At 41.4% G+C, this 25,875-nt stretch overlaps 1 protein-coding gene and 1 non-coding gene across 2 annotated transcripts in view; both read right to left on the bottom strand.

The window, feature by feature from the left end:
• Nucleotides 1-1,185: 1,185 nt before the first annotated feature.
• LOC145407915 (5S ribosomal RNA) lies at nt 1,186-1,304 on the bottom strand. The gene has a single exon (XR_013898822.1). It is a non-coding gene; the product is annotated as a 5S ribosomal RNA (ribosomal RNA).
• A 169-nt stretch (nt 1,305-1,473) lies between these two features.
• The window catches only part of LOC145407880 (uncharacterized), a 424,248-nt gene continuing 399,846 nt past the window's right edge, over nt 1,474-25,875 (bottom strand). The window contains exons 13-15 of the mRNA XM_080278745.1: nt 23,928-24,054; nt 9,146-9,270; nt 1,474-5,221 (exon numbers count right to left, since the gene is read on the bottom strand). Of these exons, the coding sequence (XP_080134871.1) occupies nt 2,711-5,221; nt 9,146-9,270; nt 23,928-24,054 (2,763 nt within the window). The 3' untranslated portion in view covers nt 1,474-2,710. The remainder of the gene's footprint in view (nt 5,222-9,145; nt 9,271-23,927; nt 24,055-25,875) is intronic.

The following is a 25,875-nucleotide window of genomic DNA, read 5'->3' on the forward strand; positions in this document are numbered from 1 at the left end:
TGCATTTCATCATTTCTCACTCGATCCATATGCGTCACTCCACACATACTCCTCAGACACCTCATCTCCATTACATTCAAATTTTTCCTCTCTGCTACACCCATATTCTATGTTTCAGCCCCATATAATGTGGTTGGTACCACAACACCCTCATACAGCCTTCTCTTTACCTCTGTTTTAAGCGAACGACATATAAACACTTTTTTCATTCCTCACAGCACCTTTCCTACTTTATTCATTCTAAACTTCACTTCTGCATCTATTCTTCCACCCACAGCAACATGTGACCCTAAATACTTAAAACACTCTACCTCCTCAAGCAACTCACTATTCAAAACTACATTCATCCTCCTACCATCAACCAACCTCGTACACTTCATCACTCTGCTCTTATTCTCATTTACTCTCAATTTCCTCCCTTGACACACCCTTCCAAACTCCTCTGCCAACTGTCTCAGTCTCTCCTCTGAATCAGCCACCAGTGTAGTATCATCTGCAAACAGCAGCTGATTCAGATTCCACTCTCTACCATCAGCATTCACCAGACTCAAACCTCCGCCTAACACTCTTGCATTCGCCTCCCCTACAACACCCCTCAAGATGTGTAATTAATTACATTTCAGTTAAATTATAATTACAATTACTCCATGCCTGCTTGATATGGTATCCCACATGACTGATATAGATCATGATATTCCAAGGTGTTTAATCTATTACAATCTGAATGTGCCTGTGATAGTACTAAGAAATGTCAGGTAAGTGATATATATGACATCCTCACAAAGCCAAGTTATGAATGTGGAGTAGATTCATCTGTGGTTTTGCAATAACCATCATCTGTAGTGTCAGATTGTTTTGTGCCAAACGTGCACCAATACTTTTTTTTTTACTGTAGTGTCTAAGACACAACTATCTTCTCAAAGTTTGACAAATATATAGAGAAAAAATTGAACCACTTGAAACACGCACTAGTAGAGACAGGGTTTTCATTGTACAGTATTTTGCCAGGTGTAAATTTTCTTTGGACGAAACTGGGAAGATAGTTGTCTCTGATTGTACAATGTCATCTTCATTCATTCAATGCCAGACGCCATGTATCCCAAACGGGGTGGCCAAGGGCTTAGCGTTAACTGTTTTACAGGGAGGGGCACTAATCCTCCACCAACCCCACTTGACAAGTAGGGATGCCAACAGCATCTGGTGTTCCCAGGCGGTCACCCATCCAAGTACTAACCAGACCCAACGTTGCTTAACTTCGCTGATCGCATGGGAAGCGGTGTACTCAACGTGGCATGGCCGTTGGCTAGCAAATAAGTTATCTTCCACTTCCTTGGTAGACAACAACTGGAAATGAAATCAAACAAATATATAGCAATTGTATTATTATTTTGACCAAGTATATACAAATGAAGTGCCATCATAAAACAACTAAACTGATATGTCTTAAGTAAAGGAATAATAATAAAAAAAGACCTTTGGGTTGGATTTGTTAAAGTGTAGCAGCCATTGAGTACAAAACATAAGAGCAACAAGTACCATGCTCACTCCAGCCATATGCCATGTGGGGTTAATCCATACTTGGATATTTGGTAAAACATACAACACTGGTACACCAAAAGACACACTGTCTCACAATAACCAAATTATCAAGGTTTATGTCAAACAGCAGATGAAACTTCATGAAAAAGAAATTCAGACTAAAATGAGAATTGTTTACTCTGTCTTTCAACCAACAGTTTAAAGAAATATATTTTTCTTGCAACAAAATGCAGTTTTCCAGAGTAAAATTCAAGTCAAAACAATATGTACAATGTGTCAGTTTCTCTACATGTGGCTAATGTACAGTGCCAAGAGAACAAACCGCTTGGAGTTGGTGAGGACGAGATTGCACCTTAAAGCATTACCAATTGGTATGAAATTTTCTTGACCAGAAATGTACACAGTTGTCTCTCACAAACCCATATTACACACATGCGCGCAAACAATTTTTTGCCAGGACCAACAATATTGACGGACAAAGGACATGCTCACAATGATAATCTCAGTAGTGGCATTTGTGCAGTAGAACAATGTGAAAGTAAAATAACAGAACGGAGGCATGGCATGGATGTCCCTAACATATTTGAGCTGTCAGTGGTCAGAGCGCAGTGCTGTATACTGACGATCCTGAATAGCTAAACAATATATATATATTTATATTTATATATAATATAAATCTGTATATACTAAAACTCATCTTAGGCACATTATATAAAAATCTTAATAAACATTCTGGTAAAAATTATGTACAGCATCTTTCATGTGTATGAAATCTGAAAAATGGAATGTATGAACAGCACTTGCAGTGTACAAGCCTGTGTGCACCTGATGTCATGCTCACCTGTACATGTCAGACACTTGCTTATCACTGCAACAGTAGGCTTCTGTTGCTGGGCTAGTGTTAACCTCTGTAGTACAACCAGCTGGGTGCCACCACCACTGTCAAGAGGTGGCAGCAGGGAGTTTAAAAACCATCCGACTGGCACACACGTACAGTACCAGTACTATCGTCATGACATGAAAATAAATTATATCACACTCACCCCATAAAACCTTTGGCTTTAAATCTACTTTGGGGGAACAGTAATAAAGATAAAAATAATAATAAACTAGTAATCTGCTAAAAATGATTGGACTCAGAAAAGAAATAAAAACAGCACTGTAGTTGCTATCATACACTCGACTCTGTTATGACGGTAGGGTTGGTGGCAGTGTTAGGTAGAACCTTAGGGTAGGTGTGGTAGTGGTCCCGACTCTCATAGCTCCGGCTCTTGCTGCTCCCTTCGGCCCCACTTCCTGGCCCTCTTCTCTCACAGATGCATTCACGATCACACCTTCCCTCACCTCTCCACTCCAAGTCTCTTTCATATAATAGGTCTCTGCCACATTTTCCTTCACCCTCATAGGTGTACTCATAGTCTCTCTCAAATCTGAAATTCCTTTCACTAGCTCTCTCCCTCTCATAAGCTTCCCTATCATAGGCCAAGTCTCTCTCAAATCTTGATTCTCTTGAATACTTTCTGTCAGAATCATACACATTACCATCTCTCTCGTACTTACCGTCTCTCTCATATTTACAATCTCTTTCATACTTTCCATCCCTCTCATATTTCCCATCTCGATCATATATGCCATCCCTATCGTACATTGCATCACGCTCGTACTTCCCATCTCTATCACACTTAACTGAGTGTTCATAGTGCCTCTCTCTGTCATACCATGCTTCTCTTTCATATTTGCTCTCATACCTCCCATCCCTTTCATATTTTCCCTCTCTACTATACTTGCCATCCCTCTCATGGTTCCTGCTATCTCGATCATACCTGCCATCTCTCTCAAAATGTCTGTCTCTTTCATACTTTCCTTCTCTGTCATACTTTCCATCTCTATCTCTGTCATACTTTCCATCTCTCTCGTACTTTCCATCCCTTTCATACTTTCCTTCTCTTTCATACTTTCCATCTCTCTCATACCTTCCTTCTCTCTCATACTTTCCTTCTCTTTCATACTTTCCATCTCTTTCATACTTTCCATCTCTTTCATACTTTCCTTCCCTCTCATACACTCCCTCTCTCTCATAACTTCTGTCTCGGTCATATTTTCCTTCATATCTCGCCTCTCTCTCATAGGTCCTGTCTCTATCATACTTTCCATCTCTGTCATACCTTCTCTCTCTCTCATACTTCCCATCCCAATCATATCTCTCTTCCCTGCAGTACCGGGCATCTCCCTTACTGTCCTGTCGGTGTGATTTTGGACCAATGCCATTCTTCATGGGGCCACAGTATCCAACAGGAGGTGGTGGGTTTTGGATTCTTCCATTGGTAATGAAGTGCTTCCCTGACACTCCGTTTTCCTCTCTCCCTGAAACCCCATTTTCCTTCCTCCCTGACACTCTGTTCTCTTTCCTTCCTGGCACTCCATTTTCTTTCCTCCCTGACACTGCACTTTCCTTCTTTCCTGACACTCCATTTTCTTTACTTGATGACACATTATTCTCTTTCCTTGCACATACACCACTTTTCTTTCTACTACAAGTTGAACGCTGACTCTTTACTGACTCAACAGAAGAATCTCGACTCTTTGTTGGATTCTTCGTGGCATAGGGTCTCTGTGAGGAACTAGGGTAGCTGCCGTTAATGGGCGTTTTCGGTCTGGGTTGCCGTGGGCTGGCTGATGGAGTGTTAATGATGACAAAACTTGCAGTCTTGTTGGCATTCATACATCTGGTGGACACCTTCACAGGAGAAGGTATGATAGGTGCAGTCTCACTCACTTTACTGATCAATGGAGTAATTCTGATCTCAGGAGTTGCAATCCTGATCTCTGGAGTTGCAATATCTTCCCTGTCGTCTGAGTGGCCATTTTGGTATACTTCCTCCGAGCCATTGACTGCAATGCTAACAACGCTGGAACTGCTACAGGAAGAGAGACGTGAGGAACGGCCTTCCCTCCCTCCTACACCACCAGTCTCTCTCCCTGCCCCATGTTCCTTGCCTCCTGTCTCTCTCCCTCCACTGCTACTGCCTGTGGAGGACTCACTAGGGTTTCTGGGTCTAAGTGTGAGGGTAATGACACTGCGTTTGGTCAGCTGAGCATTGGCGTGACCCTGGTGAGCAGCCAGGACTTCTGGAGTGGCTGGGTGGATTCGAACCTCTGGGGTCTCCATCTCAGGTTCCTCGTCCTCTTCTCCTCGGCTGTCTGAAGATTCTTGACTCTCTAGGGATGGCACATGGCTTGTCTCTTCATCAGTGGAACCCCCAGTATCTGTGGCATGGCCTCTGGACTGGGTTGTGTCAGCAGTACCAGTCAGGTCCTGGTCCCTGACAGCCTGACAACGGGAGATCAGCACTGTCTTGCCTCCCACTGAGTTAGTACGGGGTATTTCTCCTCCAGTTTCGCTCAATGTGCTGTTCCTTGATGCTTCCCCTCCTGAAGAGTTCTTCCTTGACTGGTTAGCCTCTACTTCTGTCATCTCCTGGTCTCCATCTTTCTCTTCTGAGGTGGATGGGGCCTCACACTCCATCTCCACCCCATCTGTTCCATCAACCCCTCTAGCCACCACCTCCACCCGAACAGTTTCAACCCTCAGGCCCATGTGAGAGGCCTCTGGAGAGCTAGAGGGAGCTGGTTCAGTCTCAGGTAATGTGCCAGTTGACTGTCTCTTCAGTACTGGAGACTCCTGAGGAATACATTGATTATTAGTTTTCATCATCATCATCATCATCATCATCACCATGATCATCATCACCATCCAAATACTATATTCCCACAAAAAAGAAAGAGTGAAGTATATCCCACAGACAAAGTATAAGAACTATTAAACAGATTGCTGTAACATAGTTAACACATCTACTGAAACATCCTCTAAGCCACTATAATCCTGGCACTACCTTACTTGCAAAAAAAAAAAAATGCACATTTCTTCTTTCTTTTTAAGAGCTTCACCGACACCCAGGAGACAAAGATATTTAATAAGACCACCAAGTTAATAAGGGGGTACAGCAATCCTTGTCAAATATAGCATCACTATATTCATTCAACCATTTCAATCCTTTGTAAGTTCCTTTGTTTCCTTCCATATCTCCTTTTCATGCAGTCATTACCATACCCATCCATCCATCTTCTTTCTGACCTACTGTATCATACTTTCCCCCACCTTTGTATTCACATATACTTCTCACACTCTCGCATCACGTACACTTTCATCTGTACATAAACCATCTAATCCCATATGTTATTACAGATTCAGGGTAAGACATGAAAATGTCTTCTCATGCAGGCATAGGAAAAACCTTACTTTTTTTTTTCCTACCTCCACATACATCTCTGATAAACATCCTAAAAACCCAACTTTTCATGAAACCAGCAAAATCTGCCTATCTCAATAATTAAATTGCCCTCTTCAGACACATATACATATTGGCATACAGAAAAAAATCTCTACTGTATCCATAATATGGCTAAAACTATGGTAATGAATCTGTGGAAATACAAGAACCATGCATGGTATTAATAACCAACATGTGGAGACTGTCAGACATGAAAAGACTAAACTTGCTGGTGAGTCTGTTAAGTGTGTGGAAGAGTTTTGTTACTTGGGAGACATGCTATGTGCTGGAGTTGGGGCTGGAGCTAGCTCTGTGGCTAAAGAGTAGATGGAAGAAGTTCAGAGAGCTGTTGCCTCTCATGACACTAAGAGGGCTCTCCCTCTGTGCCAAGAGATTTTTGTATGTAGCATGTGTTAGAAGTGTAATGCTGTATGGTAGTGAGACTTGGGCAGTAAAGGAAGAGGATATTCACAGGCTCAAACGTATAGAAATGACAATGATTTGGTGGATGTGCAGTGCGTCCCTGAGTGTGAGACCTGAGGGGCTAGGCTTACGATGGAAGAGTTGAGAGATTGGATGAGACTCGAGTGTATTGGTGTTGTGATGAGGTGAGGTACACTGAGATAGTTTGGACATGTGGAGAGGATGAGGGATGATAATTGGGTGCAGAAAGTGAGAAGTGTTAATGTTAGGGAGAGACATGCGAGAGGTAGACCAATAAAGACCTGGGATGAGGTCATTGAGTGTAACCTCAGGAATAATGGACTGAATAAGGAAGCTGCCAGAGATCGAGCAGCATGGAGAGTCACTATTAGGTGACCAAGGCTGACACATGCATGCAAGGTGGAGCCTTCAAAAATGAACGAACAAATGAACCATTTGTAGTCATCATAATCACTACCAACACCATGCTACTTTTCACTTGTATAACCCTAGTTTCATTCAAAAGCTCACACAAATTTCAGTTGTTCAAGCCACTGTTGTATTTCTGTACTCGCTGAGAAAAGTATTTTCTGCAACTTGAAACCTTTGAAGTTCTTCATCAGTCCTGTTCAGTCTTTAATCCTACACCATATGCATGTCAAAAACAACAAACTTTCACACTGGGACATTTTCACTTCCAATGTAATTAACAAACCCTTAAAAATACTGTTAGTTCCATCTACTTACACAAATCATCATTATAACAGAGTGATATAATCCAAATTATTCCAAATCTTTGTGTATAACTGATATTGTAAATTGTGGAAAACTGGCATATCAGTTTTGCTGGCAGCAATGGGACTTCTGCAAGCAATTTTACACTAATATATTGTGAATCAGTAGCAACAAAACAGTGAAAAAGGTGACAACGAAGACTTACTATATCCATCTACACTCAATCCTCGAGTACCACGGACAATAGGGACTGGACATGGCCCGCACTACTCAAACCCGCATCACACAAACAATATGTCTGCATATATAACGGTACAATGCATTCTGGTGACTTTCCAAAACTCTTACTTTTACCCCTTCTTACCATCCTACCCCAAATAAATTACCCACCATCAGGTAAGACACTGAAAGAGAAATACAGTAACTATTGGAATTAAGAACATGAATGGTATTAAAAGTCGCATTAACAAAAACAAAAGTTGCGCTGGGTATCCTTAAGTTGTTTATGTGTAGCTCCCTGGCACTTTCCCCAGACCCCCTACTCCCAGTGTTGTTGGCGTCATAAACTTTCCCTTCTCTCGTATCATGCAGCCTTCGGTGGGGATGTTATACTGTATGCTTAGACAAAAATTTATGGGTTTCGCAATTCTAGGAGACGAAATGGAACAAAAATGTTTGCTAACCATAAAAAAAAAAAATTAATCTTTCATCCATGTGGTCTTGTAAGTTAGCGTTCAGTTTCACATTCTTCATTTGATTTTGCACTACCCAACCTACTTCTTTTTTTATATATATTTTCCACAACCTACTTCTTATTTTTATTTTCCTCAACTCCCACAACTAATCAATTGTTCACCTACAGTCAACCTCATATCTAAAGTGCCAAGCTCTCCTTTTAATATCAATTTTCTCTAATTCATGATATAGTAGTTGTACAAATAAGATTCCACCAGACATTTCTAAGTTACTCCCACTCATTTAAAATTTCATGATAAACTGGCCACACTGCAAGATTCTAACAAGTACAGTAATTTCAATATCCTCAGGTCTGTCAGCAATCCCTGTTTATCTTAAATTATTCTTGTGTCAGACAATATGAAACATGTGACTGAACAAAACAGTTTGAGTCTTGCATTAGAGTAGTGTGTGCCTTTGCAAAGGTGCATTTTGACAATGATATGACCAAAAAACAACCTATGATCACTTATTATTACTATAGGAAGAAGGCAAAATGTTAATATTTTGCTATGTGACATAAAACTAGTGCTAGGTGGGGGCATTCACCATCCACTCACTCGATGTAGTGTAGCTCTTGGGTGCCTGCCCTTCCTCTCTTCCTTCCTTCTTTACTCTTGTCTTTCTTTCCTTCATTCTTTCCTCTTCCTTCTGTCTAAAGGTGAGTCTACACTAAGTGACAAACCAAATGGTTTCCTGTGCACCAGGAAACTATTTATGGTACTATGCTGGGTGGTAACCATATAACTAAATCATGATGCCTGGTAGTTAGTGGGTAATTGCGGCACTCCAGTCGTATTGAACCAGTGCAAGATTATATCCAAGGGGTGGTTGGGGTTTATTGCTCATGTAATGCCACTCAGTGATGAGTGAGGCTGGTTACTCTCATCTTAAATGTCAGGACCAGTTTGCTTTGCCCCGGGCTCCTACACTTCTCATGGGGCAACACAGCATTAGATAATGGATGGATGAAATAAAACTGGTCATGAGGATGAGCAGTACCAGCATCATCACAGACAACTTTTACCAAACGTTTTGATATCTCAGTAAGTCATCATCAGTGGTCTAGAATTAATAAAACATGAAGTATATTATCCATCCATCATCCAATCTTACGTTGCCCCATGAGAAGTGTAGAAGGGCGGGGCTAGGCAGTTGGTCCTGACATTTAAGATGAGAGTGACCAGCCTCACTCATCCATGAGTGGCATTACATGAGCAATAAACCCCAATCACCCCTTGGATATAAACCTTCACTGGTTCAATCTGACTGGAGCACAATAATTACCCACTAAACCACCAGGTGCTAAAATTTGGTTATATGGTTACCACCCAGCACAGTAAATGGTTTCCTGGTGTACAGGGTTTAGAACCACATCTCACCTCATGTGCTGCCAAGGGGGCTTCTGTGTCAGAGCAATGTTCTCGTTCACTGGATGATCCCCGTTGACTTCGTCCATTGACTGGGAGTGTTCCATATGATCGCCCTCGCTCAAATGGTGCAGGGGCTGAGGAAAACAGTACATACATTAAGATGCAGTGGAGGATGTAATTGCCTGGGCCCTGTTATGAGTTGATGAAAATTAGGTATATTAACCCCTTCAATCTAGTGATGCCCTTTCCAGCATTATCAGGCACCCACTAGATGATTTAATTCAGCTGAGGTATGCTGCCTGGCTCTCACCTGAGAGATTACTTGTAATGAAGGGGGTTTAAGGCTATATCTAAATTTGCCATTTCAGTAAGTTTCCTAAACTTAATACATATTGTGTTGGCAAGAATGAAATTAAAAAGACTCCATCATTTTGAAGGGTTATAATAAAAGAATGAAATTATGAAAGCAATGGAGAAAAAGAAGAAGTAGCTAAAGTGGTTACGAGACAAGGGTTCAGTTGAAAACTGAACATGTTAAGAGCAAAAAGCACGTAAAGAGACTTGTGAAGAGGAAAAAGGAGGAGGTAAATGATGATCTAGGAAGAAAAATGAATGCAAACTACTCTGAAAATAGGAAGTTATTCTGGAAAAATGTACGGAAATGTAGACATGAAAGTGGAAAGAAATGTGATGGTGCGAAGGATGTAGGTGGTAGATTATTAACCCATGGGGATGAAGTAAGGTCCAGATAAAAAGAATATTTTGAAAGTCTGATGAATGGGAACAGAAAGCAGAGTGGCTGTAAACATGACTGGTTTTGAGGGTGTGCAGAGAAGGAATGCAGTATCAGGAGACATGACACTCGCACATATAAAGAGTGCTGTGCAGCGGCTGAAAAATGCGAAAGCAGCTGGGGTTCATGAGGTGTATGCAGTGACGATTAAGTGTAGTGGACAGAGTGGAATGAAGTGCTTGTTGGAGGTATGTAAAAAGGCATGGATGAGTGAAACTGTGCCAGCAGAGTGGAAAATGGCTCTGATTGTACCCCTGCACAAAAATAAAGATGAGATAAGTGAGTGCAAGAATTATCATGGCATAAGTTTATTGAGTGTGGCAGGGAAGGTATATGGAAGAATTATTATACAGAAAGGAAGAGAGATATGAGAAGTCCTTGTGAGTGATGAACAGGGTGGCTTTAGGAGTGGCAGAGGATGTGTGGATCAAATATGTGCAGTGAGACACGTAGCAGAGAAGGCTTGTGAGAAGGACCATAAAATGTTTATGGCATTCATGGATCTGACAAAAACATACAACAAAGTGGACAGCGAAGGATTATGGAAAGTTTTGCACATGTATAGTAAGCTGCTAGGTGCTGTCAAGAGTTTTCATTATGGTAGTGAAGCATGTGTAAGAGTTAATGGGCATCTATGTGAATGGTTCATGATTGGTGTGGGTGTGCGACAAACTTGTGCGATGTCCCCATGGTTGTTCGATATATATATGGATGGGGTGATGAGAGAAGTAAAAACATGAGAAATGGAGAGGGGGATGGCACTGGTAATGAATAGTGATGGATGGAATATCTCAAATTTGCTGGATGTTGATGATGCAGTATTGCTTGCAAATACCGGACAAAAACTTGGTAGGCTAGTGCAAAGTTTTTCTGATGTCTGTGAGTGTCGTGCCTTGAGAATGATTGTAGAAAAGAGTAAAGTGATGGTTACTGAGCGAGAAGGTGACTACCAGTGTGATTTTACAGTGAATGGAGTGAGACTGGAATTGGTGAGAGAGTTCAAATACCTGGGTACTGTGATTGAAAAGAAAGGAAAATGTGCAAAAGATGTGGAAAGTAGAGTGACACAAGAAAGAAAAGTAGCTGCTGCAATGAAAGCCTTGATAAGTAACAGAGGCTTGAGTGTTGCAGCTGCACGAGGCTTACATGAAGGAATGTTAGTGCCAGCTATAACATATGGATGTGAGACTAAGGTGTGGCATGAAAATGAAAAGTCAAGAGTAAGAGCAGTGGAGATGAGACTGCTGAGGAATCTATGTGGAGTACAGAGGGTGAATAGGATACAAAATAATATGATTCGTGAAAGATGTGGAATGAAGAAGTCAGTGGACACCAGAATCGAAGAGACTGTACTGAGATGATATGGTCATGTGGAGAGAAGGAAAACAATAGAGTGGTGAAAAAGGTATATCTGAGCGAATCTGAACGAGAGAGGAGGTGAGGTAGGCCAAGGAGAAGGCGGAGAGACATGGTGGATGAGTGTGTGAGGAAGAGAGGGTTGGAAGTCGGTGAGACTAGGGAACTGACAAGAGATCGGGCTGGCTGGATGAATGTTGTGAGAAGTGCATAATCAGGGATTTGGCACCCCTTTTAATGTGGCAGCATATGGACTGACTCTATTGGATACATTTATGTGAAGCTACAGAATGTGGTGAATGTTTTTGGTGTATCCGACAGAGCCAGGATTCAGGGGGCTTGAATGATGAGTGAATGGAAGTGTGGCCCATTGGATTGGGCAAATTTGGGCTGTCTGGACATTGCTACTCCTCACCATGCCCTAGGGTGGGAAAGGAGGTCCAGATGATGATGATGATGATGATGATATAATAAATGGGAGATGTCAAATGATAGGTCAGATACCAATACCTTCAGTAAGTAATACTCTACAGTACTATTAACATTAATAAACATGTTGTTATTTAAATAAACCTTAAGTGATAAAACTTGCACAGTGTATGTTCTTCATATTTGACAATAAGAGCAGAAATAATGTTGCTTTCAATTAATTAATGAGAAATACAGTATGTTAAAAAGCTGACATATCAATTAAGGGGAATTCAGTCAAAAAGATTACAGTTATCATCAATTATGGTCTGAGTCTGGTGAATGTTGATGGTGGAGGGTGGAATCTGAAGCAGCTGCTGTTTGCAGATGATACTGCACTGGTGGCTGATTCAGAGGAGAGATTGAGACAGTTGGTAGAGGAGTTTGGAAGGGTGTGTGAAAGGAGGAAATTGAAAGTAAATGAGAATAAGAGTACAGTGATGAAGTGTACGAGGATGAATATAGTTTTGAATGGTGAGTTGCTTGAGGAGGTAGAGTGTTTTAAATATTTAGGGGCACATGTTGCTGTGGATGGAAGAATAGATGCAGAAGTGAAGTTTAAAATGAATGAAGTAGGAAAGGTGCTGGGAGGAATGAAAAAGGTGTTTAGATGTCGTTCGCTTAGAATGGATGTAAAGAGAAGGCTGTACGAGGGTGTTGTGGTACCGACTGTGTTATATGGGGCTGAAACATGGAATATGGGTGTAGCAGTGAGGAAAAGTTTGAATGTAATGGAGATGAGGTGTCTGAGGAGTATGTGTGGAGTGATGTGTATGAATCCAGTAAATGATGAAGTGGGAAGGAGAACTGGAATGTTTCGAGAGATGGCTGATAGAGTTGAGCAGAGGGTGTTGTGATGGTTTGGGCATATGGAGAGAATGGATAATAAGCGATTGGTGAAAAAGATAACTAGATCTGATGTGAGAGGTGTAAGGCTGAGAGGGAGACCACGAATAGGATGGATGGACAGTGTGAAGAGAGCGCTGGATGTGAGAGGGATGTCTGTTGAGCAAGGAAGAATGGCTGTGCGTGACAGAAATAAATGGAGAGAAATTGTGAATGAATAAATGATGACATAGCCCTGAGGGGATATTCTCCCGCATTTGGTCTGATCAGCTAGTCAAGTCAGGTGCAGGTAAGGGGATGGGTCTATTATGATGTGGCACGGGTAAACCAGCTCTGCTGTCAGGCCCTGCTGTGGATGTCACTGACTGCACTACGCAGTTGACCCTTGTGCGGTGTGGTGCGGTGAGGATCTGTCCTTTCTCCCCTTTGGGGCTAAGATGCGAATGAATGTGTTTGAATGGATGAGTAAATGGGGAGAGTGTCGTCCTGTCTGGGCTACCTCCCTTTCCTTGGGGGAAGCAGCCTAGGTATATAGATAGATAGATAGATCAATTATGGGAAATTATCAAGAGACTAACAGATATCATCAATTATGGGAAACTAAATCAAGAAGGTGACAGGTATAATCAATTAAAAGGGAATTATATCAACAAGTTATCAAGTGGCTGACATGTACCATTATGTCCCTGAAGATGGAAGGAGCACTCTGAGGATTTGTTGAATGTAGAGAGTGACAGCAGTGTGAGTATATGTGACTGGGGAATGGTTGGGAGAAGAAGAGATGAGAGGAGGAAGGAAGAGATCAGTAGGGCAGAAGTAGTTGAAGCAATGAAGTAGATCAAGATGGGAAAGGCCCCAGGAATTGATGGAGTGTGTGGTGAAATGGTGAAGTATGGGGGTGAGATTGTTGTGGAGTAGATATGGAAGTTGTGTAGATTGGCTTCAGAAGAAGGAAGTTCCAAAGGACTGGAAATCAGGTATAATTGTTCCTTAACCCCTAAATACTGCAATTCGATCAGGCTTGTCTGCCACTGGAGCCGCAATTAGGGGGTGTTTTTTCGACTTTCACCAAAGGGAAAATCAATATATTCTGGCTAAAGAGGAAGAATTAACACACCTGACAGCACAATCGGCACCCCCTAGGCCTAATGGTTACCGCACAATCGAGGGTCAAAGTTGAAAAAAATAATAAAATACTTACCCCCCAAAATTTTTGAAAGCCCCCATAGTTTTGATATAACTATTTCTATTACTGAAATAGGTCATTGCAATATAAAATGTCACACCAAGCCTGAGAACAGGTGTTTTGGGGTGTGGGGAGATTACTGTACTGTACTTGCTTTTGGGGAGATTAAGTACCTTATGGGGAGAAGCTTTGTAGGTATGAAGGTTGGATAAAAGCATCTTTTCTCATCAAAGTAGGGAACTTTAGTTTGTTCTTGACCAACTACTATGAAAACAGATGTGTATGTACGTGTGGGGAGATAAAAGTCGATCAGGGAGAAGGCCCACAACAAGTACGTTGAACCTTGGGAGATCATGTAAGGTAACAACCAATTTGGCTAGTTGAAACAAACAAAATCTATGTGATTTAGCATATCAACCATGCAAGCAGGTGTGTTTGCAGGTGTGGGGAGATAATTCACATATGAGGAGTAATCCTGCAGTGCCTCATAGTACTTCAGAAACTTTCAGAAACACCAAATGTTTATAATGCCATGAAGGAAAATAGAATATTGTTCAATATGGTTGCAGATGCATACAAGGGTAATGGGAAAATGTAACTGACTTTACTATATTAAGGTGGAGGGGTGGTGGTGGGGGGAGGGGGCTGGGTGGTGGTGGGGGGGCTAGGGCTCAGATGCTGGTGATTGCACGTGTTTGCATGTATAGAATAGTACACAGAGAAGCATTTATTATGTTCAGGTACGAAAAGGCACAAGAAAAAAAAAAAAATTGAGGCAATTCATATAAAGCATGTGTATATTGGGGGTGGAGGGAGTGGGGGAGGGAAGGCATGAGAGGGGGGGGGGGAGAGCAAGACAAGCTGTGTGCTCGCTATCATACGATGGTTTACTGGGGGTAGGAGGGGAAAATGGGACCAAATGAGAGGAAGGGGGTAGGGTAGGAAGGGGTATACAAGGTATGGGGGGAAGGTGGGGGGGCTGGAGGGGGATGGAATGGGTCTCGAGGTTGGGGGAGGGGTAAACTTTGACTAACAACGTCCTACTGGGGCATACAGAGGGATGGGAGGGTCTTCAGAGAGGGTTATTATGTGACAGATGACGAAACATTCAGGCAATGGGTGGGCTGAGAGAGGGGGTGACCCCCCCTGCCCCCTGAGTGGCCAGATCACCCAACCCGAGGCTGGAGGGGTTAGTTCTCAATGGCTTGAAGGGATATACGTCACAATCGGGGCTGAGCAATGTGCAGGCAGATTTTTACAAGGCGCGCTCTATTGACATGATTCGGCTGAGAGGGCTAAACTGGTCAACACGTACATTGACGTGCTTCGGTATTTAGGGGTTAATATAAAGGAAATAGGGAGAGAAAAGTATGTGGTAACCACAGGGGTAATTGCCTTCTTAGTGTGACTGGAAAAATATATGGAAGAATACTTACTGACAGGGTTAGGCATATAACGGAGGGGCTAGTCGGAGAAGAACAAGGTGGATTTAGGATGGGAAAAAGGTATGTAGATCAGATATTTGTGCTAAGATGTTTAGTGGAAAAGCATCTAGAGAAAGGAAAGTAAGTGTATGCTGCCTTCATAGACTTAGAGAAAGCATACGACAGAGCAGACAGGAAAGGTATGTGGAAGGTATTAAGACTATATGGAATGGATGGGAAATTGTCGAGTGCTGTGAAGAGTATGTACAGAGAGCTAGGGCTACAGTGTGAATGGATGGTGAGCTGAATGAGTTCTTTGATCTAAATGTGGGACTGAAACAAGGATGTGTGATGTCTCCATAGCTGTTTAATATATTCATGGATGGGTTGTACAGGAGATGCAAGGTAGGGCAGATGTAGGGGTGGCTCTAATGAATGAGGGTGAGGTATGGAAGATTCTGGTGCTGCTGTTTGCTGATGATACAGTAGTGAAGATGAATGGGAGTTACAAGGTTTGGTGAATGAATTTGGGACTGTGTAAGAAGAAGAATCTAACAGTTAAAGCAAACAAGAGTAAAGTTATGGTGTTTGAGAGGAATGAAGTCACAGAATGCACAGTGAGGTTGGATGGTCTAGATATGGAGAATGTAAGTGCATTCATGTACTTAGGTAAAGGTACAGCAGGGAAGGAAGGTTGTTGGTTCACTGAAGGCTGTAATGAGAAATAGGGAAGTGAGTATGGAAGTTAAGAAGTCACTGCATGAGAGTATTGTGATCCCTACCTTGATGTATGGAAGTGAGGTGTGGACCTGCTAGATAGGAACAAGTCAAAGGTGACAGCAGTGGAAATGAGTTACCTGAAAGGAGCATGTGGAGTGACATGGAGGGACAGGTTGATGAATGAAGAAGTGAAAGAATGTTGTGGGGTGGATGTGGATGTGATTGTGAAAATTAGGAGAAATACACAGAGGTGGTTTGGACGTGTGGAGAGAATGGAGAATGAAAGACTGACTAAGAGGGTGTATGTAGATGAGGTGGAGGGAGGGAGGGGGAGAGGGAGATTGAGGATAAGGTGGAGGGATGGAGTTGATAGGTATATGAGGGAGGGGGGAGTGACTTGGGGGGAGGGCAGTCAAATGGTGGGTGACAGAGCGACTAGGAGGCATTTTCTCTGCGACCATCCTTTGCAGGATTAGGGCGTCAGGCTATAAATAGATAGATGTCTCTCAAGGCATTATTTACCTTATTTCTCTACAAAATGAAATTTACTTAGTGAAATGTTAATGGAAAACAGTTACTATGTGTTACAATAGATTTATACTTCAAATTTGTAAGAGAAAATGTTGCATTTATAATGTCTGGAAATGCTGAAATACAACGGTAGGGCGACATGGAGACGATTTGTTTGTGGCCATCCCTTATGGCAGGGGTCCTTAACCTGGGGTCCATGGACTCCTTGGGGGTCCATGGATGAGTTTCAGGGGGTCCGTGAAGGTCAGAATAATTGAGAGCAATTTCGTGATGCCGTTTGGAATCATTAACTGGAGACAAAAAAAAAAAAAAAAAAAAAAAAATAAGGAGTCTTGAAGAATTCTGGTGTTCACTGACAATCCTACCCGCATCTGGCAAAGTGAGCTGTGGGTGCTGTGATTCCGTTTGCTACTACATACCTTTGTGAGTCAGGAATTTTCAGCGTTTGTTTCTATCAAAACGAAAAGTCGAAATCAACTGGATGTCAACGATGACATGCGTGTTTCCTTGCCAAAGACCACTCCACAAATTCATCTTATTCAAGCCAAACAACAACCCTGTCACTGAAATGAACTTTTGAGCAGAATTAATGTTTTGTTTTGTTTAATTTGCACAAGTTGGATGTATTTAATTTTTTCATCGAGTGGCCATTAGTCTTTCCATGAAAGAGTGGGAAACAGTTTTTTGTAAAGACAGCTTTATACTTTGTATATGTCATACACTGCATGAGGCAGTTTTCAGTAAAATAAAGTACATTCATTGCATGCTAAATGATGTGTTTGTGCTTATGTGCATTTTTGTAGGGAAGGGGTTCATAGCGTTCATAGCTTTCACTAGATTCGCGAAGGGGTCCGTGACTCAAAAAAGGTTAAAAACCACTGCCTTATGGGATTAAGGTGTCTGGCAACAGATAGATAGATAGACAGATAGACAGATAAAGGAGAGATACCAGTAGTGACTGAAAAGATATGGAAAATGTACATGTTGGACTGGAGGATGATAGAGTTCCACAGGAAATGAAGTCAGGTATAGAAGTTCCCCTACACAAAGAAGAAGGGGAAAAAGAACTTTATGGCAATCTTTGGGGTATCTGTCTTGTCTGTGCAAATGAAGTGATATATGGTAGGATACTGCTGACACAGTTACAGAGAAAACTGAAGAATTAGATATGAACAAGAGGGTTTCAGGAGGAGATGGAGATTTGTATAGCACATTTCCACTAAAAACTGTTTAGCTAAGAAGTATTCAGAGAAGGGAAAGAAGTTGTATGCTGCCTTTGACAATTTGGAGAAAATATACAACAGAGTAGATACACAGAGGAATGTGGAAGGTGCTGAAAATATGTGTAGTATGTGGAAAACTACTGAATGCGGCCAGGAGTACTGTATGTATGACAGGGCAAGAGCAGTAGTGATGTGTCATGTCTCCAAGGTTGTTCAATATATACCGGTGTATAAATGGTGCCATGAAAGAAATACAAGATAGGGCAGTGGATGCTGACGTGTCCTTAGCGTGAGACGGCAGAGGATGAAAGATGTCTGTACTTTTGTTTGTGGATGATCAAATATCATTAAGTGAAGATGCATAGGAATTACAGGGCTTGGCAAGTGAGTCTGAAAGTATGTGTCACAACTGAACACAAAATACGCATGTAGCAGAGAGTCAAATTATAGTCTACAAGAGGAATGAAGTCACAGTGTGTACAGTGAAGCTGAATGGATAAGAAATGAAGAATGTGAGCACGAGATGAAGTTACCTCTCACACGCTTGTGGCAAACTGCACATGGCTATACTCCTTATGCCATGACAGTACTATCACCTGCCTTAGAAATCATTTTTGTTTTACCCAAGTTTATTCTCAAACAATAGCACCCCATTCCATCTCTCCAGTTCATAAATCTTTCCTACACTACCCTCTTGGTCTCTGTAAAAAAAAAATAAATAAATAAAATAAAATAAAATCCATCCATCCATCATCCAATCCTATGTTGCCCCATGAGGAGTCTAGGTGCCCAGGCCTAGGCAAGTTGGTCCTGACATTTAAGATGAACATGACCAGCCTCACTCATCCCTGAGGGGCATTATGTGAGCAATAATCCCCAAACACACCTTGGATATAAACCTTCACCAGCTCAATCCAATTGGAGAGCCATAATTACCCATTACACCACCAGGTGCCAAAATTTGGTTGTATGGTTACCACCCAGAATAGTAAATTGTTTCCTGGTGTACAGGCACCCATTTGGCTTGTCACTCAGTGTAGAGTCACCCACAGGCAGAACGAAGAGGAAAGAATGAAGGAAAGAAAGACAGAAGATGGAGTGTAAAGTCACCCATAAGCAGAAGGATGAGGAAAGAAAGAAAAAGACAGAAGAGGATGGAAGGAAGAGAGGAAAGGGCAGACACCTGAGAGCAGCACTACATTGAGTGAGTGGATGGTGAGCACCCCCACCTACCATTAGCCTTATACAATATATAAAAAAAAAAAAATGAGTGAATGAAAAAATACGTAAAATTAGCACAGAACTCCAACTTCCCATCATTATAATTTCGACTGTGGCTATATTACATACACCAGGTTGCATTTCCATGCTACAAGTACTCTGTGCATCCACCTCCTCCACACCAAAATGGACTATCTATCCACATCAGCTGCTGACGGTATTTGAAAGTAGCCATCTGATGCAAACCTGGGTCATGCCACACTGCCAGAGATATTGTGCTTACTCCCGACTTCCAGCTGAAGTTGGAGAACTTCCAAGTGACGAACTAACTGACAGTGATGCATAAATAGTGTACATAATGAAAGTAATATATGTAAATGTAGGCAAATGGAGGTAAATCATAAAATCAGGTAATGTATGGAATGTGCGATTTACCGTAACAAATGTGATGTGTGTTGCATGAGTATTTATTGTGCCTTATACCAATACAACACTAAAAATAGAAAAGAAAAGAATGTAAAAATACGTAAAATTACCATGGAACCTCAACTTCCCATAATTACAGTTTCGACTTTGGTCGCATTATGTAAACCAGGCTGAGTTTTCACACTACAAGTACCGCATACATCCACCAACTCCACACCAAAGTGGACTAACTACCCACATCAGCCGCTAGCAGTATCTGAAAGTAGCCATCTGACTCAAATCTGGGCGTGCTGGACCAAAACACTTGTTTGGGGGCAGAAAACAGCCGAAATGAGCACTTTTACTATCACTAGGCTTATTTTGATGACTTTTCAGGTCTATTCATGGAGAATAATTTTTAAAAAAAGTTGAAAATGGCCGGCACTGTGGGGTCACACAGTCTCCCAAACCCTCGGCACTGGGGGCCAAAAAGCCGACAAAGGCTCTGGCATGGAATGGGTTAACAATACCCTCAGCTGGACCTCTAATGTTATATCATTTGCTAAAACAGCTTCAATGAAACGTGGATTATTGTACAGAATCTGTAACTTCTTCACTGACAAGAAGTTAATATAATTTACAAGAGTCATGTGTGCTTCCAGCTGGAATATTGATCACTCTCGTGGAGTGGATATGGAGAGGTTGCACTAAAACAACTACACAAAATTCAGAACAAAGCTGTTGGAATATTAATAACCCTGTAATTACAAATGAACTAACTCTCCTACATGAAAGAAGGAATGTTGCCTCTCTAGCATTATTTTACAGATACTTTTATGGCAAATGCTCAGACAACGTTGCATCCATTAAGTCAGCTCCTCATGACTTCCCCTGTGCTACACAGGCAACTGGTAGCTCTCATGACTGGACTGTCACACTGCCATACTGGAGAACTTCTGCCTACCAGAATTCTTTTATTCCAAAACTGCACCTCTTTGGAACTCACTTCCAAAGAAAAGTTTCCCCAAAACTTCAACCTACAGCAGTTCAAGTCCAACTGCTACAGATTTTTCGTGAATGGAGGACACCTGTAATCTGGTGTGTGGATTATTTTTTAAAATTCACTTTTTTTTCCTTCTTCTGTTTATCTTCTGTATAATGAAAAGGAGTTTGTGGAAAGGGAGAGAGTGACAAGAAATATAGTGATAAACGATATAAAAGAGGAAGTACAGGAAGTGTATAAATTACTAGGAACTCAAGATGTATGGAAAGCCCCACGACCAGATGGAATCTCTAATTGGGTACTGAAGGAATGCAGAGAACAACTGGCAGATAAGATTCACAGTTTAATTGTGTGTTCTCTGGAAGAGGGGAAAGAGCCTCAAGAATGGAAGAGGGCAAATGTGGTACCAACTTACAGGGGAGGAAACAGGGAGGAACCCCCGAATTATAGACCAGTATCCCTAACCAGCATGGTCGCAAAATTGTGCGAGAGAATCCTGAAAGATAGATGGATAAAATATCTGGAAGAGATGAATATTTTGGCTGATAGTCAGTTTGGATGTAGAAGTGGAAGGTCATGTGTTTCCAACTTGTTGAGCTTTCACTCAAGAGTGATTGACGTGGTACAAGAGAGAGACGGTTGGAGAAGGCCTTCGACAATAAGAGACTATTGTGGAAACTAGAGCATATAGAAGAACTGAAGAGGAACCTCCTGGAATGGATGACAGACTTTCTGAGAGACAGACAAATGAGGACAGTAATAAAGGATAGGATGTCTGGATGGGGGGAAGTAACAAGTGGAGTCCCACAAGGCTCGGTGTTGGCACCAGTAATGTTCATGATTTACGTAAATGATATGGTAGATGGAGTGAACAGTTATGCAAGTCTGTTTGCTGATGATGCAAAGATCTTGAGGAAGGCAGAGGTTGAGAAGAATTGTAAAATGCTGCAGGAAGATCTGCATAGGATACACGATTGGAGCTGGATGTGGAAAATGAAATTCAATGCAAAGAAGTGTAAAATATTGGAAATGGGTAAAAGTACCAAGAGGCCATCACTGAATTATTTGATGGGTAATGAACCAATCACAAAAATGAGAGAAGAGAAAGATTTGGAAGTGCTGGTCCAGGATAGTTTGTCACCTGAAAAACATATTAACAAGACAGTTAGAGAGACGTACAATATATACTCTTGACTAACATATGAGAAGCATTTCATTACATGGATGAGATGATGAAAAAATTGATAGTGGTCATGATCCGCCTCAGGTTAGAATATGCAGCAGTAGCGTGGTCCCTAAAATGAAAGATATAAACAAGATTGAGAGAATAAAAAGAACAGCAACCAAGATGGTCCCTAGTCTGGCAGATCTGTTGTACAGAAAGAGGCTGGAAAAGCTGGATTTGCCTTCCTTAGAGGAAAGGAGAAAGAGGGGCGACATGATTGCAGTGTTCAGGACCATGATAGTAGATATAATTGACAGATAAGATCTGTTTGTACGGGATAAGTGAGTAACAACAGGACATGGAATGAAATTGAAGAAGCCAAGCTGCTCGAAGGATATCAAGAAATATAGTTTTCCTTATAGATGTATAGACCTGTGGAATAACCTGGACAAAGAGATCGCCCAGTCTAAAAATTTAAACGAGTTTAAAGCTAAATTTGACTTATTGAGAAACAGAGACAGGACCCCAAGGATGTAGCTCATTTCCTCTATATCACAATCAGGTAAACACACACACACACACACACACAGGCGATTACACTGTTGCCTCACCAGGCAGGTGACAATGAGGGTAAGTAGGATCCAGGAACAAAGAACAGAAAAAATACAAAAGTAGAGAAAATATTATCAGCACCCAACAAAAATGAGCCTCACCTCCTTTCATTCATAATTCAAGCCTATCAATATGCACAGATGTACACTGAACAAGAATTTATCAAACTCATACAGTTTCCCCAAAAGCAGTTTAAATTCTCTAACTACCAGGGTGTAAAGCAAAAATGAGTGAAGTGATAACTGCTGTGGAAGCGGGTGGCTCACAGTGTGATGGCCTAGTCAAGGGAAAGACAATGCGAGAATCTTGTTGAAAGGGAACTGATTCTGACACTTTTGCACAAGACTGCAGCATGGTCAGTTCAAGGTTACAAGTTGCAGTAGTAAATATGTTTAAAAAACAGCTGCAGGAATAGACAATATATGTAAGAAAGTACTGGGAGCACAGTATTAAAAAATAACTGCTGAAGAAAAAGAGATTAATTCTTAACCAAACGAGTGGGGCATTTCCATATTTTCTTTTGAAATGAGTCTTTCATAGGTTACTTATTATTCCTGGATTACCACAGCTACCAGAGATTTTTATAAACTTACCTCTGAAAGCTATAAATAAGGATTTAGAATGCATAAATATTCTGTTGGCACCTGCCAGTAGCTGGGAATATTTAACGTTCCTAATGCACAATTTTAAATTTGAAAGCTGGTTGTCAAACGCAAGTGAGGTTAGGTTGGATTGGGTTAGATTTGGTTAAATCATTAAGTTCCCATTGCTTTGACACAGGATACACTGAGGCGTCCAGTCGGAGCGATGGTTGGTAAACAACACGGGTAGTAAGACTGATCGTCGGTAAACACTGCGACGGGCGACCGGGTCGCTTCCTTAAATACTCCAAAATAGGTATATTTTGCATTTTTCCAATCACTTCTTGCAGTAACAAAGAAGCAATTAACTATCTGTGTTGCTTATGTACCAAAATTACTTACCTTAAGATCATGAGTTTATTATAACACAGGTGGAATCACCAAGCCCGTTTGGTATAGAATTACCATACCTATTGAATGGGTACTGCGTCTGACATTTTAGTATAGGACTGAAGCATGGTCAATTCAAGGTTGCAAGCTGCAGTGGTAAACATTTTACAAAACAGCTGCAGGAATAAACAACATATATAAGAAAGTACTGGGAGCACAGTACTAAAAAATAATTACTGAAGAAAAGAGATGTGGTACTGTGGAATGGATAAAAGGAATTATTATGCTAAATACAGTATAAGAGTTCAGCCAAAGAATGTACTGAGATAATTATGCAAAGACAGTCTCAGCAACTGGGACTGGGTAAAACTCTGAATTTGAAGGAAATATAAATACAGTAATCTATTTGTAAGAAACAATGAAGAGGAAAAGGAGTGACTAAAAGAGTAAGATAATTAATAAAGAAAAAACAGGCAGGGCACAACTTCATGCAGCCGGTATTCCCTGCAAAGTCAGTACATCAGAAATGCTAAACACTGTTATCGTGTTTCCACACTTGACAGATTACAAAAATCCAGCCACTTTAAATGAGAACTTACAGAGATCTTTTGCTAGGTCTGTCTTATGTGAGGTGCACATAGTATGTGCACTGTGTTGTAAAAGGTGATATTAAAATGAGGGCAGTATATCTAATAAGTGAAACTTGTTGGATATATAAAAATCCTTCCAAATCCCTCAAGTGGAGGATATTTGGCTGTTGTGACAGCAATGCCAAGCTCTTGGAGATACAATGCTACATACGTTTCCTTTGCAGATAACATAATCTTACTCTGCAACATATCACCCCTTCTTCCATTGCTTCCTCACCTTTGACATCCTTGTTGACCTGTGGTGTAAGGGCAGGAGGGAGGTAGGAGAGTGGTATCCTAAATGCCCAGTGCTCTGGTACACTACTCTCGGAGCAACTGCTTAGGTGGCTTACATCACTTCGACGCTGAAGGGACAAAAGACTGTTAGTGGCAGATAATTGTTAATACAGGTATTTTAATTTTCAGCTTATATAAGCAGTGAATGAGGAAATGAAAACAAAAACAAATAAACAAACCAGTACAAATCAACAGGTAAATAGGTTTAACCTTGTGTGTGTGTGTGTGTGTATACAAGTGAACACTATATACTGTATGAGGCGTCTAGAACCAAAGGGGCATCAGCGCCAAAATGTACTTTTGAGTTATGAAGCTTTAAAGTTGTGTTTATGGCAATGTCATAACCAGAAGGCAATAAACAAACCTTTTATACATCAAAATGATCATCAGCGCCTATGCTCTACATGGAAAGCCAAAAAAACAAAACAATAATAACCGTAACCACAAAATAGGCAGTAAACCAAACCCCCAATTTATAAGTGGGCATAATAACATATTGTAGGGAATTAAAAACATAGCAGAAAAAACATCAACAAATGTATTAATGTACAAAACTTTATTAACTGAAGATTCCAGTTCACTTAATATTAATAAACGAATAATTATTACTGTAATTTTACGTTTCTGACAACTAAAACTGAAATCAATGCAGTTATTATTTTTCCTCTACCATAATAGATTGAAATAATAACACTAAAAAAAAAGTGTAATGTAGTGCTTAAGTAAACTGAGAAGGGGCAGTGGGGGGTTATATGGTGGGGTCGTCATCTAGGAGATCGACATCCAACTCTGCCTCCTCGGTGCCACGCCCCCTCCCGCTGTCTCCCCTCACCACTCTCTTTTCCCCTTCCTTTCTACCTTTTTCCACACACTTCTGACACGAGAGGTTATAGGCACCACCTCCTCACTGTAACTATGTGATGAACTCATCTTGTCACCCCCCCCTTCAACCCCAATAACAACAGCTCATCTTGTCACCAATAATCCACGATAAATGGGGTAAAAATCCAATACGTAATAATTAGACACCTCAGTGAACACGGGAGGGAAGCCTCATCGGCACACCGGGCGGGCCACACGCTTGCTGATTGGCTGCTCTGGGGGAGTGGCACAGAGTGAGAATGCTGATTGGTTTGGGCTGTATGGCTTAGATGGCTGCCTGCTCTGATTTGTTCGCCCGGCAGCATGGACAAACCCACGTGACTTTGAGCCCCTCTACCACTGTCCAGAAGGCCGAATCTTGTATGGCAACCAGTGCTGTCACTGAGAAGAGGGTTAAGCCTGTTGTCTCCCCTACCTAATTCAAAACCAGTATATTGGTGGGGATGCCCCTGTGGCTCTAGACGCCTCATATATATATATATATATATATATATATATATATATATGTACAGTATATCCATCCATCCATCATCCAATCCTATGTTACCCCACGAAGAGCGTAGGAGCCCGGGGTTAGGCAGGTTGGTCCTAACATTTAAGATGAGAGTGACCAGCCTCACTCATCCCTGAGTGATATTATATGTGCAATAAACCCCCCCTTGGATATAAACCTAAACAAGCTCAATCCAATTGGAGCGCCTTCATTACCCACCAAACCACCAGGTGCCATAATTTAGTTACATGGCTACCAGCCAGCACAATAAACAGTTTCCTGATGTACAGGAAACCATTTGGCTTGTCATTCAGTGTAGAGTCACCCATAGGCAGAAAGAAGAGGAATGAATGAAGGAAAGAAAGACAGATGAGGAAGGAAGGAAGAGAGGAAAAGGGAGGCACCCGAGAGAAGCCCTACATCGAGTGAGTCGATGGTGAGCGCCTCCACCTACTACTTTCATACAGTATATATATATATATATATATATATATATATATATATATATATACAC

Source organism: Coenobita brevimanus, chromosome 74, assembly GCF_032717465.1.
Source record: "Coenobita brevimanus isolate Jiangsu-jjx chromosome 74, ASM3271746v2, whole genome shotgun sequence".
Lineage (NCBI taxonomy): Eukaryota > Metazoa > Arthropoda > Malacostraca > Decapoda > Coenobitidae > Coenobita > Coenobita brevimanus.